The sequence below is a fragment of the Brienomyrus brachyistius genome, unplaced genomic scaffold (assembly GCF_023856365.1).
Source record: "Brienomyrus brachyistius isolate T26 unplaced genomic scaffold, BBRACH_0.4 scaffold58, whole genome shotgun sequence".
Classification (NCBI taxonomy): domain Eukaryota; kingdom Metazoa; phylum Chordata; class Actinopteri; order Osteoglossiformes; family Mormyridae; genus Brienomyrus; species Brienomyrus brachyistius.
Genome location: NW_026042333.1, coordinates 2,027,307 through 2,045,894, shown reverse-complemented (window position 1 = coordinate 2,045,894; position 18,588 = coordinate 2,027,307). Strand labels below are relative to the sequence as shown.

The following is an 18,588-nucleotide window of genomic DNA, read 5'->3' as shown; positions in this document are numbered from 1 at the left end:
TGCCTGCTAGAGGGAGTTTTTCCTTGCCACTGTCGCCTCAGGCTTGCTTGGTGGGGTTCTGGCTGGTTAAATGTAAAGTGCTTTGTGACAATGACTGTTGTTAAAAGCGCTATATAAATAAAATTGAATTGAATGAGGCCAGATACATAAGTCAGGACTGAACAGCTTTCTGTTTAATTTCCAAGAACTGTGGTGACATTTACGATCACTTAAAGAATCTTAACTTACCAGATTTACCTGTTTCTCCTCCCCTCTGCTTGGATGTTAACACAGAATTCATCCATCAGAGCAGAGCACGCACTCACACGCAAACCCCATACAGCCCTGTCACCTGTTACGCCCATCTAGTCTGTTGTACTCGGATGGATCAACTGAAAGTGAAAGTCGATAAATGTTTTTCATCTGAGCACGTCTGAGTCCTTGTTATGACATGTAACTCTGAAACTACACCAATTAATTTATTATACATTCTACTTACATGCTAATTTTCAAAATCTTTCCCCACCAATTTGGTATTTACCTGTATTTCTTTGTGTGTCTTTATGTCCATGTCTTAAATGTCATTTATATCATTCATATTTTATATGTCTAAATATACTAGTCTAGTGTAGCTATAGACAAGCATCCTAATGTCAATGGATCAGAGTGGATCTGTCTGCAGATGGGAGAATTCTATCTGAACCCAGTCCTAGGTAATAGGTATTACTTTGTAATACTTAGTACTATTAGTAATGAATGTGTAATAAATCTCCCAGTCCAGCTTGTCCTTATTCTGCTATACCTGCCATTTGTCTAGACAAAGCTTATAGCAATTCTATGGTGGAAATTAGGCATTATGCTTATCAACTTCCTAACACTGCACGTCTGTTTTAGTGGCTAAAAAGCTGATTTTTATGTGAAATGGACTGTGGTTTTCAAAAGTCAGATAAGTGAAGCATACTAATTGAAGTGGATGATTGTCAAAAAATCATACAACAGAAACAATTTTATAAATATACATTTATTTATTTCGATTTGCATTTATTCCAAAGCTTAACTCAAAGGCATCTTAAGTTTAATTGTATGGGCTCATCATGCAGCACTATAATCAGACTGAGTCACCACTGTCTCCATTGTTGGAGCCCCCCCCCCCCCCCCCCCCAGGAATAGAATAAACATCGCCATCACTACGACAAAAATAATTTATACAGGCCCTGACGGTGCTATCGGTCAGCTGCTACATGAGATCAAAGTGTCTAAGAAACAGACTATAGTGAGGTCTGTTGGAAGGGGAGGGAAGTGTTAAATATTAACTAATGATTTATACCACCACATTTAGACATTTAGAAGCCTGTAGTTAATGATGAACAGATCATTCGCAGATTCTTAAGACATTTATTAATTTATGTGAAACATTTGCATGTGCTGAATTGCTGATGTTTTAGATCTGGGTTTTTAAATGACTCGTATAATAAATTGTTACCCTGAAGTGTTTTCCACCAATGACGTCATCGCCGACTAGGCTCCGCCCAGTGACCAATAAATTTGTGACCCGTGTTGGCAAAATGAGTTAATTTTCGTCGAAATTGAGATTTTCTCAAAAATGAGTCCATTAAGTCATCATCTATCTACTAGTCATCATAACCTATCGATCCCAATAATCAAAATAGCAAATAAATACCTTGAACCATCATAATTTGAATGTTTTCTACGGGCCTTGTCTTCAGAAGTTAGTCCTTTATCTTAAATTTTCTTAGAAACTCTGTCATTTTTTGTCCGATTCCAACAAACCATACATCATTTTGAAGGTTTTAAAAAGGAAAATCTAAACATAATAATAATTACAACTACATGTTTAATTTTAACCACAACAATATTTGTTGATTCATTATGGGGAAATTATGGGAGTTAAGGCCTGTTAAACCTGGCTTAAAAACTAAAATAAATAAACAAACACAGATTTCAAAGTACATTTTCTTGAAAATGGTTCAATGAATGTTAAGCAAATTGTGTATTGGTAATAACTTGGGACCTTGCTTTTTAGAGGGTGTAAGGCTTGTTCATACACTATGGGAAAATTCTGAGATGTGTCCTATCAAACTTGGCTCAGATGAGCAAATTCACGTAGAACCATAGTTTTCAAAGTGCAATCACTAGAAAATGGTACAATTTACTAAATTTTGTCTCGAAATTGCCTAGGACTTTGCCTCTCAGATAGTATATCACTTGTTTTTTGCATTATGGGAAAACAAGAACTTCATTGTATTTTAGTGCACCTTGCACTTTATAGACATGAGAGTAAATCTTGCGCCATTTTCTATGCACGATCGCTTAGAGTATGATTTGCCATTTCATATCGTAATGTTACGTTAAGCGCGCGGGATTTGACCGTGGTCGTTAAGGTGTAACTACTGTTATGCATAAATTAGGATATATAACAACAACTGCACTGTAACCCTGAAATGAGAATTGCCGCAGTATTATATATTCATGAACTAAGGCGCGGCCACCATTACCTGTGCGACTATATAAAATGCTCCTATACTTTCATTTTCGCATTTGTCTGTAAAACTGCGGCTTTCGAGGGTCCTTTGGAAAAGGTGAGCTTGTTAAAGAAATTGACTTATACACCGTATAAACTGTAGGCTAGTAAACCCCATAACTCGTTAATTTGGTCATTCTGTAATTTTTTTCTAATTTTTGAAGCTCTCTTGTGGAACTGTCATTGATGTTTTCTAATCATTTTATATCTAAGGAACTTATGTAGATGCGTAGAAGGATTTCAGATCTGTATTAATAATAGCAGTTATTCTAGCAATTATATAATGATATTGTTAAATTCCAGATGTACTTATATTTTACCTTTAACCTCCGTTATCCGTGTAACTATATCCAATGCTTTTGAACTTTTACATCCACAATTGTCTGTAAAAACTGCGGCGATCGAATGTGGTTTGGAGAAGCCGAGTTTTTTATACAAATATTTGTATATTTCAGTAGCGTGCAAAATGTAAGATATTTCAATATAACTCGTTCATTTAGTGGTTTTGTGTCCAGCTGATCCATGTTTTGTTGAAACGTCTTTGGCCGGAATTGGTCTTTACGCTTGTTTACCGACCGCGACATTCCTGGGGAATTCAGAAAGATTTTGAAATCTTTCTACAAATCTGTATTAATATATTAACTCTTTCTAGTAATTTTTCTTTGTAAAGCAGGAAAACAGACGTTGCAATTACATCCATTACCCCGGAGCCCTAGCTGTTATAATTCACGCAAATCAGTTCATTTTAAAAGATCAGATACAAAATAGAAGAATCTATATGACTGTAGTTTTACTTTTAAGCGATGTAATTGTTTTATGTTTATATTAGGCTATAGCACAGCATTTTAAGTCAACAACTGTACGGTAACCCTGAAATGAGAATTGCTGCAATATTAAATATTCATGAACAGTTGTGTGGCTACCATTACCTGTGCGACTATATAAAATGCTTTGAACTCCTTTCATTTTCGCAGTTGTCTGTAAAACTAGCTTTCGAGGGTCATTTGGAAAAGGTGAATTTCTTAAACAAATAGACCGATATACCGTGCAAACTGTAGCTAGTAAACCCCATATTTCCTATTATTTCTTTCTTTCTTTTTTTTTTGAGGCGTTTTTTTGTCGGAACTGTTTGATTTCGTTGTTGAATTACGTCATACCCACGGAACTCATTTAGAATGATTTCGATATTCTTTAATATAAGACCTTATTACAGTAATTATACAACTAGTAAATCCCAAACGTACTTAAATTTTACGTTTTACTTCCGTGATCTGTGTGGTTATATAAAATGCTTTTTAAATTCTTTCACTTTCATAATCATCTATAAAAATGGAGGCGGTCGAAGGCAGTTTGGACAAAGTGAGTTTGTCCAACAAATATATAAGGTACATCTCAATAGCGTGCAAAATGTAACACACCCCAATAACTGGTTAATATATTGGTTTTGTGAGAAGTCCTACTAAAAGTTTTTTTGACACGCATTTGGCTGGAACAGTTTCCAGCAATTTAAAGATCCGGGGCTATAGGTGAAGTTTACCTGTGGTTGATTTTTTCAAGGAACATTGGCATCAGGGCGGAAATATTCGGCTTGGGGATCATGGGGAACTCATGTACAGTAAATGTGCAGACGGATTTCAGCATCCATATTCATATAATAACTTATAGGTCCTGCCCTGCGATGGGCTGGCCCCCCATCCTGGGTTGTTCCCTGCCTCGTGCCCATTGATTCTGGGATAGGCTCCGGACCCCCCGCGACCCAATAGGATAAGCGGTTTGGAAAATGGATGGATGGATGGAACTTATAGGTCCTACTCTATAAATTAGTTAACTATTAAATATCAACCATATTTATATTTTTCTTTGCAAATAAGCAAAACTGACGTCGTGAAACTCCATTACCACAGAGCGCAATTATAATGAACACAAATCAGTTTATTTTAATATACAATATATAAAAACAGAATAGTCCATTTGACCTGCCTTTTACTTTAAGCCAACTCCAAAGTAAAAGATACTCCGTGTTGTAACCACAGTAATCTGCGTGACTATCAGAAAGACTTCTTCATTCCTACAGTCAGTTTCATAATAGCCTGTAAAACTGCAGCTTTCCCGGTTGGTTTGGTAAAACGAGTTTAACAACATATTTCTTGAACAGTGTGGGTCACGTAGCAATGCTGGTTATTAATGAGACTGAGATAATTCTGGTCTCAACCACAAGGTGGCGATGATTGCACCCGGGTCAGTTGTACTCACAACGCAGTCATACTGCCCACCGTACCCGTTGATGTGCACACACACACACACACACACACACACACACACACACACACACACACACATCGATTAATATTTAACACTATACTTGGAGAACTATTTACAAGGCTAGCATCAGTCCAACCTGCTGCGCTGCCTGCCGGTACCTCAGCGCTACACTACACTCCATCTCTGGGGTTAACTGTCCCAGAACCCCCACAAAGTCCCTGAAACGCAGGGTTCTCTCCTATTTTGTCTAGCTCACGAGGTGGTGAAGTTGGAGCGAATACTGCAGACCCCCCTTGAAGCTGTGAGCACAACTGGGCAGCCTCTGGGGAGTCATTCACTGTTAAAACCTCCATCACCTTCCAGAAAAGGCCTTGGAGGGTGAAGAACGTCCCAGCCAGAGACTTAGCGGCAGGCAGCTGAGCCTCCAGCTTCCTCTAGGGGGCAGCGGCAGCAAAGCGAACTCCGGGGATACTCAGAGGTGGCTTCGGATGATCACATGAGGGGGAGTGGTACACAAGAGGATCGTACGATCAGGTCATAACACAGAGGTTAGCAATAGTAAGTAATCACTCACGGCACCTCCACACCTGCGCACTGCACTCATTCAGTGCTAAATGATAAGCAACCACACTGACACGGGTGCCACGTATTTGTGCTTCACTAAGCAGAGCAGTTGTGGTTAATTGAGTGTGTGTGTGTCCAGGAGAGAACTTGCTGGTTAACATTGTGAGATTGTAAAATATTTTTTTTGACCATCTGTTTCAGCTTCGCACCGTCATACTTATTTTGTTTCTGATAGATGTTACAGGATATTCAGTTCCCCCATGTTCTCTCGTCGAGTGCTGATTAGAAATCATGACGTCATCCGCTACTTTATATTTAGACGGTTTCTAACTAGACCCAGTTATCGCGAGTACGGCGAAGGATGAGGGCACTTGCTTGCTAGGACAGAATCACACTTTTTATTTTAGTCCTGAAATGGATTGTAACAGGCACCATATGAGCAACACCACTAAATATACAAAACGGAAACACAAGGTGGTCGGATGCCAAACTGAAAGGTGACTTACGGCGGGGGAGTTATACAAACTAAGAACATGTGAGGATCGGACAGGGTACACACAAGATACGGGCAAACATACACACCACGATCGAGAAGGCAACTATAGCCATAAAAACAACAGTAACAACACAAGGGCTATTTACAATTACACAGACACAGGGTTATATACGCGAGCGCTTGCGAGACATGCCGGGATTTGCAGATCTCACCAAAGTACATGCCATGCGTGACAATAATTGTGATATTGTTTAATCTAATTATAACTTCATTGTAGCAACTTACTTCTTACATTTATCAACTACTGCTGACAACAAAGTCTTTGTGAGCATTCAGACATAATCCAGGACATTGTGATGCATGGTTTTCTATGTTAACACACAGATACAGAAATCAGTTTTACATACATCAAAAATACATTTGTGCATGTATTTGAAGAGGGAACATTGTTACCTTAAGCCTAAAACATTGGTTCCCCCTGCGAAAACAGACACACAGTGACTCTGGACCTCAGTACAAAAAAACGTAGTTTATTCACATGTCATTTATTTATCTGAATGGCTTTCTGCCATCTGACATACTTCTCTGACCAAATATGAGAGGGTAACATTTCCTGAAATGCAGGATATTTGATGTCCCTTCCTAAAACAGGGCTATCAGGTCCTACGCATTGACCGTGAGACACACGCATTTCATGCAGTTCTCATGCTGAGAAGTAAGGAATAACCCCCCCCACCACAACGTCCTGTTATATAGGATTAATGGACGAGGCGCAGCCAATCGGAGTGGAGTTTTCCGCCGAGTTCATAGCTGTGCTGAGTTATGCAAAGTTGATAGCCACCTATCAGCCAATCAGAAAATAGCATCTGTTTTTTTAGGGTAAATTTCAAAATAAGTTACACTTGATCACTGCAAGAACATTATTACATAAATGTGCACATGGAGTGCAGAGAAGGTGGGAGTGGAAGAGCAGGATCCAATGTTCTGACGGGTTCTGCTCCCTTGTCGAAACATGCTACCATAACGCACACCGGCGGTTGTGTGGTTTGACCGAATACCGATAAATACTAAATTTGGCAGAACAGTGTGGAAAGTTGTTCTTTATTGTGCAGTACAGTTTGAATTATTGAAGTAGTCACATTTGCATTACATTACATAATATCTCATAATAATGACTAATGAGAATCACAATGGTATTATGAAATACAATCTAAAGATTATAAGATGCATCTATTAACCCTTCATGTTCACAGAGGCCCCAGCAGGAATCAACTGGTCTGGATCAGCACAAAAATGGACAAGGAGAGAGGAAATAGAGGAGCTGCTTCTAAAATGCGCCCCCCTGTGGGGTGTAACAGAAAGAGCCCTGAGAGGTAACAGTGTTACAGCCCACTAGCATGCATGTCTGTCTGGGTCTATAGTCAGGCCTGAACATAAAAGTAAACTGGGCTCCTAGCTAGGGCTGGCTCAGTGGGCAGCACTTTAATATGTGTAGCGTCATAAAAAGACCTCGCCATCTTCTATCTTCACCGTCTTCTTCCACAATCAGCCAGTTCTTTTATACTAGAGGCGAGTAACAGACCATCCCTCCTATACAAAATGGCCACATAACAAAACTAAACAAACAAACAAAAACATATATAAACAGGTAAAAAGGAACATCAGTCAAGTCTAGTTGTGGAGGTTTTTAACGGCGATGCTAAAAGTTTCATATAATATCTAAATTTTAGATGAGACGATTTCCTTAAAAGCTGACTGTAAATAAGTCTGTTTACATCAAGAGCTTCACAGCATATCAAAGTACATGAAGGCAGAGCAGAAGGCTAAACAGCAGTGTGATGCCGTCCCCATTGTATGAATTATATTTATACCATGAGGGTTTGTTTCCTCTCGCTGCCCACAGTGTCCTGATGGAGAGAGCAGACTCCCCTGTACCCAGCTGTGTTTCCATGAAGAGTGACTGGTCAATGGAGCCCCCACTCAAATTCAGAGAGGGACCTTTTCCTACAGATCAAAGGTAAATGTGCATTTAAACAAACACTGTTAGTGACATTCAGACTCTCAGTCAAATGGCTGAGACACATTCAAGCTATGAGGAAATAACATATTTATAATGGATGCACAAATTTTTACCTGTAACAGATTCCATCACCTTGAGAATTTAAACAAAAGTTTTGTCTGTATTCTATATAAATAACATCTGAGGTAAATGGATGAGGATTACTGTAAAACCTGACTTTCTGCGAGCTGGAATTGGAGGTTATTTAATCGCAAAGTGGATTTTAAATTTCAGTCCTCAGCACAGAGCTGGAAAACAACTGGTTTGCCTATTTCCCCCTGCATGTCCATTAAAGAATGACTCGACAATAGATTGTTGTCTCGTGAGACGTATGTTCTGTTTTGATAACAAATAATTTCACTCTCATGAATTTATTAGATCAGACTCAGACTAAGGCTTCAGTTTAACATGTTTAATCGAACTGTGTGGCTTAAACAATAAACTACTATCATCAGACAAAAAAAGAGAAAGACTATTGGTTTCTTTGCCAAAGGTGACGTTTAAATACTTGCTGATTCAGATCATAATTAATGTCATACTGCAGTGGTTCTCATCCCCCGAGTATAAAATAAGATGATTTGTTGATCCCAGAGTTAAATTCTCTTGCGTTCAGCAGCAAAGTGCACAGATACAAACATACAATGTAAGACAAAGTCATCGTGCAAAGATGGCAGATATAGTGCAAATAAGTAAACACTTTCAGAAGTAAACAAAATTTCTATAGGATAATAAGTTTAAGAAGTACACAGTGTATTATGAAAGAATCCTGAAAATACAATATTGTTCAAGAAATAAATATAAATAGAAATGTATGTTATTTATATGATTAAAAACAGAGCAGCTTTTACCACATTAAAAATGGGACGTTAAGGCTGGCTGTGGGGGCTGCACACCGACAGCAGGCATTGTGGTGTCTAACGGCAGCAGGCAGGAAAGATCCCCAGTAGCTCCTTAGCTCACGGTGGGGGAATGAGCCGGTGGCTGAAGGTGCCCCAAGATAGCGCCCCCTGGAGCCTTGGCTGGGTTATGGACTGGGACAGAAGGGTTAGTGAGTGCCTGGGGGCCTCAAGCTGGGCTGCAGGGGGCCTCAGAGCACTAATGGCCCAAGTCCCAACAATTATACTGCAGGCCTTAAAATGCGCCCCCCTGTGGGGTGTAACAGAAAGAGCCCTGAGAGGTAACAGTGTTACAGCCCACTAGCATGCATGTCTGTCTGGGTCTATAGTCAGGCCTGAACATAAAAGTAAACTGGGCTCCTAGCTAGGGCTGGCTCAGTGGGCAGCACTTTAATATGTGTAGCGTCATAAAAAGACCTCGCCATCTTCTATCTTCACCGTCTTCTTCCACAATCAGCCAGTTCTTTTATACTAGAGGCGAGTAACAGACCATCCCTCCTATACAAAATGGCCACATAACAAAACTAAACAAACAAACAAAAACATATATAAACAGGTAAAAAGGAACATCAGTCAAGTCTAGTTGTGGAGGTTTTTAACGGCGATGCTAAAAGTTTCATATAATATCTAAATTTTAGATGAGACGATTTCCTTAAAAGCTGACTGTAAATAAGTCTGTTTACATCAAGAGCTTCACAGCATATCAAAGTACATGAAGGCAGAGCAGAAGGCTAAACAGCAGTGTGATGCCGTCCCCATTGTATGAATTATATTTATACCATGAGGGTTTGTTTCCTCTCGCTGCCCACAGTGTCCTGATGGAGAGAGCAGACTCCCCTGTACCCAGCTGTGTTTCCATGAAGAGTGACTGGTCAATGGAGCCCCCACTCAAATTCAGAGAGGGACCTTTTCCTACAGATCAAAGGTAAATGTGCATTTAAACAAACACTGTTAGTGACATTCAGACTCTCAGTCAAATGGCTGAGACACATTCAAGCTATGAGGAAATAACATATTTATAATGGATGCACAAATTTTTACCTGTAACAGATTCCATCACCTTGAGAATTTAAACAAAAGTTTTGTCTGTATTCTATATAAATAACATCTGAGTTAAATGGATGAGGATTACTGTAAAACCTGACTTTCTGCGAGCTGGAATTGGAGGTTATTTAATCGCAAAGTGGATTTTAAATTTCAGTCCTCAGCACAGAGCTGGAAAACAACTGGTTTGCCTATTTCCCCCTGCATGTCCATTAAAGAATGACTCGACAATAGATTGTTGTCTCGTGAGACGTATGTTCTGTTTTGATAACAAATAATTTCACTCTCATGAATTTATTAGATCAGACTCAGACTAAGGCTTCAGTTTAACATGTTTAATCGAACTGTGTGGCTTAAACAATAAACTACTATCATCAGACAAAAAAAGAGAAAGACTATTGGTTTCTTTGCCAAAGGTGACGTTTAAATACTTGCTGATTCAGATCATAATTAATGTCATACTGCAGTGGTTCTCATCCCCCGAGTATAAAATAAGATGATTTGTTGATCCCAGAGTTAAATTCTCTTGCGTTCAGCAGCAAAGTGCACAGATACAAACATACAATGTAAGACAAAGTCATCGTGCAAAGATGGCAGATATAGTGCAAATAAGTAAACACTTTCAGAAGTAAACAAAATTTCTATAGGATAATAAGTTTAAGAAGTACACAGTGTATTATGAAAGAATCCTGAAAATACAATATTGTTCAAGAAATAAATATAAATAGAAATGTATGTTATTTATATGATTAAAAACAGAGCAGCTTTTACCACATTAAAAATGGGACGCTAAGGCTGGCTGTGGGGGCTGCACACCGACAGCAGGCATTGTGGTGTCTAACGGCAGCAGGCAGGAAAGATCCCCAGTAGCTCCTTAGCTCACGGTGGGGGAATGAGCCGGTGGCTGAAGGTGCCCCAAGATAGCGCCCCCTGGAGCCTTGGCTGGGTTATGGACTGGGACAGAAGGGTTAGTGAGTGCCTGGGGGCCTCAAGCTGGGCTGCAGGGGGCCTCAGAGCACTAATGGCCCAAGTCCCAACAATTATACTGCAGGCCTTAAAATGCGCCCCCCTGTGGGGTGTAACAGAAAGAGCCCTGAGAGGTAACAGTGTTACAGCCCACTAGCATGCATGTCTGTCTGGGTCTATAGTCAGGCCTGAACATAAAAGTAAACTGGGCTCCTAGCTAGGGCTGGCTCAGTGGGCAGCACTTTAATATGTGTAGCGTCATAAAAAGACCTCGCCATCTTCTATCTTCACCGTCTTCTTCCACAATCAGCCAGTTCTTTTATACTAGAGGCGAGTAACAGACCATCCCTCCTATACAAAATGGCCACATAACAAAACTAAACAAACAAACAAAAACATATATAAACAGGTAAAAAGGAACATCAGTCAAGTCTAGTTGTGGAGGTTTTTAACGGCGATGCTAAAAGTTTCATATAATATCTAAATTTTAGATGAGACGATTTCCTTAAAAGCTGACTGTAAATAAGTCTGTTTACATCAAGAGCTTCACAGCATATCAAAGTACATGAAGGCAGAGCAGAAGGCTAAACAGCAGTGTGATGCCGTCCCCATTGTATGAATTATATTTATACCATGAGGGTTTGTTTCCTCTCGCTGCCCACAGTGTCCTGATGGAGAGAGCAGACTCCCCTGTACCCAGCTGTGTTTCCATGAAGAGTGACTGGTCAATGGAGCCCCCACTCAAATTCAGAGAGGGACCTTTTCCTACAGATCAAAGGTAAATGTGCATTTAAACAAACACTGTTAGTGACATTCAGACTCTCAGTCAAATGGCTGAGACACATTCAAGCTATGAGGAAATAACATATTTATAATGAATGCGCCAATTTTTACCTGTAACAGATTCCATCACCTTGAGAATTTAAACAAAAGTTTTGTCTGTATTCTATATAAATAACATCTGAGTTAAATGGATGAGGATTACTGTAAAACCTGACTTTCTGCGAGCTGGAATTGGAGGTTATTTAATCGCAAAGTGGATTTTAAATTTCAGTCCTCAGCACAGAGCTGGAAATAAACTGGTTTGCCTGTTTCCCCCCTGCATGTCCATTAAAGAATGACTCGACAATAGATTGTTGTTTCGTATGACGGATGTTTCTGTTTTGATAACAAATAATTTCACTCCCATGAATTCATTAGATCATACTCAGACTAAGGCTTCAGTTTAACATGTTTAATCGAACTGTGTGGCTTAAACAATAAACTACCTTCATCAGACAAAAAAGAGAAAGACTATTTGTTTCTTTGCCAAAGGTGACAATTAAATTTTGCTGATTCAGTGCAAAAATAAGTAAACATTTATAGAAGTAAATGAAATTTCTGTAGGATAACAAGATTAAAAGGTGCACAGTACACAAAGAAAAAATCCTGAAAATACCATATAGTTCAATAATTAAATATAGATAAAAAATTTTAAATTGTTAAAAATCAGACGTTACAGCTGGCTGTTGGGGCTACACATCGACAGCAGGCATTGTGGTGTCTAACGGCAACAGGCAGGAAAGATCCCCAGTAGCTTCTTAGCTCACGGTGGGGGAATGAGCTGGTGGCTGAAGGTGCCCCAAGATAGCGCCCCCTGGAGCCTCGGCTGGGTTATGGACTGGGACAGAAGGGTTAGTGCCTGGGGGCCTCAGGCTGGGCTGCAGGGGGCCTCAGAGCACTAATGGCCCCGAGTCCCAACAATTATACTGCAAGCCTTTAAATGCGCCCCCCTGTGGGGTGTAACAGAAAGAGCCCTGAGAGGTAACAGTGTTACAGCCCACTAGCATGCATGTCTCTCTGGGTCTATAGTCAGGCCAGAACATAAAAGTAAACTGGGCTCCTAGCTGGGTCTGGCTCAGTCGATGCACAAAAGCTAGGAGACTGAGTTCCCTGCTAAACCAGCCACACGCAGCCGAAAAGTGCGAGAACTGAAAAGTCAGTCAGCGGCACAGCAGTCAGTTTTTATCCAGCTGCATCTTCCCAGTGCCAGCGGTCCCACTAAGGTAGAGAAATACATTTATTTACACTTTTTTCAATTTGGAGAATTACCTGGATTTGTCTGGATTTGCTATGTGCATATTAATTATGCAGAAAGGCAATAGCTAGAGTAATAATAGAGTAAAAGAGTAATAGCTGTGGCTCCCTATTTGAACTGGTAGATCTCGGCACACTGGCCACTTGTAAAGTAGATCTTGAGTTAAAAATGGTTGGGCTCCCTGCAGTAGGACATTCCAGAGGGAGTGGCGCAAGCTGATGACATCATGCACATTATGTCCACTGGGATGGAGAACAGGTGCACGATGATGACACGTTTAATGTTTAGTTATATTTAGGCAGCAGTATCACCCTGGCTAGTGGGGGCCCGGGGACCAGCTGGTACAGAAGTGGGGGGGCAGGGATGCGGGGAACAAGCTGATACGCTGAAATTTACTCTGCTAATCAAGTGAATGACTCTAAATGTCACTGGGTACAAAGGGCTACATAGAAAACTGTCCGTCCTGCCTGCTGTGTCTCTGTGTGCTGGAGCCTGATGTCACTGGTTCGCTTCTGCTGTCATGAGAAAATCAGGAAGCCGCCCCAGTGAATAAAGCTAAACATGGCAGATACATCTTTCCAAACTACAACCCCGATTCCAAACATGTTGGGACGTTCTGCAAATTGTAAATAAAAACAGAATGTGGTGATATGGAAATCTGATAAACCTGTATTTTATTCATAACAGAACACAGAAAACATATCAAATGTTTGAACTGAGAAAATGCATCATTTTAAGGAAAAAATAAGGTAATTTTGAATGTTGAATTTTGAACACATCTCAAAAAAGTTGGGACAAGGCCATGTTTATCACTGTGTGGCATCTCCTCTTCTTTTAACAACAGTCTGTAAATGTCTGGGCACTGAGGAGATCAGTTGTTTGAGTTTTGGGAGAGGAATGTTGTCCCTTTCTTGTCTGATACAGGATTCTAGTTGCTCAACCGTCCTAGATGTTCTGTGTTATATTTTTCGTTTTATGATGCAGCAAATGTTCTCAATGGCTGAAAGATCTGGACACTGGCAGCCCAGTTCAGTACCGGGACCCTTCTACTACGAATCCATCATGCTGTAATTGATGCAGTGTGAGGTTTGCATTGTCATGTGGGAAAATGCAAGGTCTTCACTGAAAGAGGCGTCGTCTGGATGGGAGCATCTGTTGCTCTAGAACCTGGATATACCTTTCAGCACTGATGGTGCCTTTCCAGATATGCAGGCTGCCCCTGCCATATGTACTAATGCACCCCCACACCATCAGAGATGCTGGCTTCTGAACTGAGTGCTGATAACACGCTGGGTGGTCCTTCTCCTCTTTAGTCCGGATGACATGGTGTCCCTGGTTTCCAAAGGGAATTTCAAATTTAGATTCGACTGACCACAGAACAGTTTTCCACTCAGCCGCAGTCCATTTTAAATGAGCTATGGCCCAGAGACGACGTCGGTAATTCTGGATCATCTTCATATACGGCTTCTTCTTTGAATGGTAGAGTTTTAACTGGCATCTGTGCATGGCAGCGCGGATTGTGTTCACTGACAATGTTTGTGGGAAATATTCCAGAGCCTATTTAGTGATTCCATTACAGAATCATGCCTGTTTGTGATGCAGTGCTGCCTAAGGGCCAAAATATCACAGGCATCTAGTCTGGTTTTTCACAGAGATTTCTCCAGATTCACAGAATCATTTGATTACATTATGTGCTGTAGATGATGAAATATTCAACCTCTTTGCAGTTTTATACTGAGGAACTTCTTTCTGAAATTGCTCCACTATGTGTCAGTGCAGTATTAGGGGGATTGTGACCCTCTGCCCATCTTTACTTCAGAGAGACACTGCAACTCTAAGATGCTCTTTTTATACCCAGTCATGTTACTCACCTGTTGCCAGTTGACCTAATTATTTGCAAATTGTTCCTCCAGCTGCTGGGTTTTTGTACCACTAACTTTTCCAGCCTCCTGTTGCCCCCATCCCAACTTTTTTTAGACGTGTTGCTGTCATGAAATTCAAAATCAGCCAATATTTTTCATGAAATAGCAAAAGGTCTCAGTTTAAACATCTGATATGTTTTCTATGCTTTGTCATGAATAAAATACGGGTTTATGAGATTTCCATATCATTGCATTCTGTTTTTATTTACAATTTGCACAATGTCCCAACTTTCTGGAATTGGTGTTGTAATATAACATATAACTGTCATCAGGCTACCTTTTTTTTGTTTTAATTCGTTTTTGGTATTTGCATGCACATGTGATGTACCTAGTTTGTGTGGAGTATTGGAGCGGAACATTTGTTGGGATTCACTTCCGGTAGGATGTAGTTTTGTGAGGGAACAGCGAAAAAGCAAGTTTTCAGTGTGACGGTGATGGTGGTGTTGTTCTGAGCTGCTGTATGGCGTTGGTGTTTGAGAATTGTTCTGAAGAATTAGTTCCTTTGGTAATAAGCTGCCAGCGAGGTATGTAATCTATGGAAGATTATAAGCACAAAAATTCAAATGGCAATTCATTTTGCAATTGTCAATTCAATATTCAACCAGAGCATGCATTTGTCATTTCAATATTTAATCTGTGCATGTAATTTGAAAATACATTTTGCAATCGGCAATTCAATGTGCAAAGTGCTTATGCAATCCTTAATTCATTTCATAATGTTTTGAATAAAAAATAGAATGACAATTCACTGAATTGCATTTCGTTTTGCCATGGGCTTTTTGCCTCTTTATTCAAATGGCAATTCATTTGGCAATTGTCAATTCAATATTCAATCAGAGCATGCATTTGTCATTTCAATATTTAATCTGTGCATGTAATTTGAAAATACATTTTGAAATCGGCAATTCAATGTGCAAAGTGCTTATGCAATCCTTAATTCATTTCATAATGTTTTGAATAAAAAATAGAATGACAATTCACTGAATTGCATTTCGTTTTGCCATGGGCTTTTTGCCTCTTTATTCAAATGGCAATGGCGTCCCCGGGAATTGCATTGCATGTTGGGGAGAAAACTCAATTTGCAATTCCCAACTGTCAGATCGCTCATCAAGGTGGACCTTCATTAACGACGTCACTTCCTTGTTTAGGGCCTCGCTACCATTGATTTGTTCGTTTAGTTAGAATGAGTAATGGCGGCAGAAGAGCTTGCAGCAAATATTTCTGCCTTAGCAGATGACATGGAAATTAATCGGGTATCAGCAGTAGATGCGTTTGATAGGTTGTTTGTGTTGTCACAGAGGGTAACCAACTGCGTGACTTGATGTAACGCCTGAGCTACATTAGTTTGCACCCTTCTCGTATCAAGTCCAGTTAAGATTGTAAGTTCCTCTACCCTCTGTGACAACACAAACAACCTATCAAACGCATCTACTGCTGATACCCGATTAATTTCCATGTCATCTGCTAAGGCAGAAATATTTACTGCAAGCTCTTCTGCCGCCATTACTCATTCTAACTTTTTTTTTTTTTACGTTTTAAAGAACTTTATTTAGAGCAAAACAATTACAAACTCAAACAAACAGTTACTTATAAAAGTCTACATAACAATATATCACACCTCCTGTGGTAAAAGCATGTTATTGCAATGATATAATCAGCATGTTACAATCAAATAAGGAAAAGTGCAACTAGTTATAATTATTACAAATAATAAAAATAATAAATAATAAAAAATTTTTTAAAAAAAATAATAAAGAAGATAAAGGGGGTTTACTAATTCTAACTAAACGAACAAATCCGTTGAATGGTAGCGAGGCCCTAAACAAGGAAGTGACGTCGTTAATGAAGGTCCACCTTGATGAGCGATCTGACAGTTGGGAATTGCAAATTGAGTTTTCTCCCCAACATGCAATGCAATTCCCGGGGACGCCATTGCCATTTGAATAAAGAGGCAAAAAGCCCATGGCAAAACGAAATGCAATTCAGTGAATTGTCATTCTATTTTTTATTCAAAACATTATGAAATGAATTAAGGATTGCATAAGCACTTTGCACATTGAATTGCCGATTTCAAAATGTATTTTCAAATTACATGCACAGATTAAATATTGAAATGACAAATGCATGCTCTGATTGAATATTGAATTGACAATTGCCAAATGAATTGCCATTTGAATAAAGAGGCAAAAAGCCCATGGCAAAACGAAATGCAATTCAGTGAATTGTCATTCTATTTTTTATTCAAAACATTATGAAATGAATTAAGGATTGCATAAGCACTTTGCACATTGAATTGCCGATTGCAAAATGTATTTTCAAATTACATGCACAGATTAAATATTGAAATGACAAATGCATGCTCTGGTTGAATATTGAATTGACAATTGCAAAATGAATTGCCATTTGAATTTTTGTGCTTATAATCTTCCATAGTAATCTAATGTTTATAATATTTAGCTAATGTAACCTGCTAGTTGGCTATGTTAATTTAGCGATATCTGTTCAGTGAGATTATCATCACTTTGATTGTTGTTTTATTACCAGTTTTCACGGGATGAATCGAGCAAGGAAGAAATAAAGGATTTCCCTGTATTTAAAAACAAACTTCTTGTCTGCGCATTACCGGGGAGCTACATAACACAATGTTATTCTTTATCTGCAGTAACAGCAATTTTAATGGGGAACTTTTCAGTCTTTGTTACATTTGTGTAGATGAACTGAGATCTTTATGTTTCTGCCTAATTAACAGAGACCAAATGGAAGAATGCAGTTCAGATCTACATGATAAAATGAGTTTATCATCCATATTGAAGGTTTGTATTTATTGCTGATATATATTTTCTTGGCTGTTATGTGAATTAGCTTATATTTTATACAGCTGTATAATAAGAAATTCATCATGTTAAAGGAAATATGTTTTAAACTATGATTCACAAGTGAAACTCTGAAAAGGTTTGGTGTAAGTAGCAATAATTAACTGTGACTGTTTATTTTAGTCACTAGAGGAAAAAGCCATGAAGTTCCTAAAGGACGAGCTGAAGATGTTTGTGAGGCACCTAGATCAGAATTACCCAGAATGCTCTGAGCCTCAGCTGGAGGAGGACAATGACCTGGACTGTGATGGTCACATGAAGAAGACCAGTGTTAGAGAGGTAGCTCTGAAGATCACACTGTACATCCTGAGGACCATGAAGCAAAATGATCTTGCTGACATGCTGGAGAAGAGTAAGAGCTTTATAACATTATGTCCATGTACAATATTGTGGAAAAGTCTTAGGCAGCCAGAGAAAAGGATGTTTAAATGGTCTTCATGTTGGTGTAGAACTACTATAATATGTATGTCAAAGTGTGTTTGCCCTTTCAGAACCTCTCCCAACATCACCCTAATATTTGCAGAAATCGTGCAGTATATCCACGTATTTTTTTACTTGACCACTAACACACCTCATGTAGTTGATCAATATCTCATTGAATTTTTAAACTAATTTAATTAATGATTGAAGTGAGCTGGTGGTGAAATTTAACAAATACATGGACTGGCTGTGGTGCCCCTGAGGAGAAGTTTGGGAAATGAAAAGGGGGTTTTGTTTGTTTTTTTGGTTCTGAGCAGATATACACTTACTGCCCAGATAAATGGCTTTAAACATTTCCTTTGGCTGCCTAAGGCTTATTCACGGTCCTGTATGCGGTGTTCCGGTAAAATACGCATGATAAAACTTTCAGTTTCACATTCACAGTCACAGGGAAATATCTGCATAAGAATCTGTAAAAAAGTATGTTT

The 18,588-nt window shown here is 39.3% G+C and overlaps 1 protein-coding gene across 1 annotated transcript in view; it reads left to right on the top strand.

The window, feature by feature from the left end:
- The first annotated feature begins 2,536 nt into the window (after window positions 1-2,536).
- Window positions 2,537-18,588, top strand: part of LOC125724952 (NACHT, LRR and PYD domains-containing protein 12-like) — a 41,466-nt gene continuing 25,414 nt past the window's right edge. The window contains exons 1-7 of the mRNA XM_049001443.1: window positions 2,537-2,579; window positions 7,097-7,216; window positions 7,747-7,860; window positions 9,610-9,723; window positions 11,473-11,586; window positions 17,557-17,620; window positions 17,804-18,032. Of these exons, the coding sequence (XP_048857400.1) occupies window positions 7,137-7,216; window positions 7,747-7,860; window positions 9,610-9,723; window positions 11,473-11,586; window positions 17,557-17,620; window positions 17,804-18,032 (715 nt within the window). The 5' untranslated portion in view covers window positions 2,537-2,579; window positions 7,097-7,136. The remainder of the gene's footprint in view (window positions 2,580-7,096; window positions 7,217-7,746; window positions 7,861-9,609; window positions 9,724-11,472; window positions 11,587-17,556; window positions 17,621-17,803; window positions 18,033-18,588) is intronic.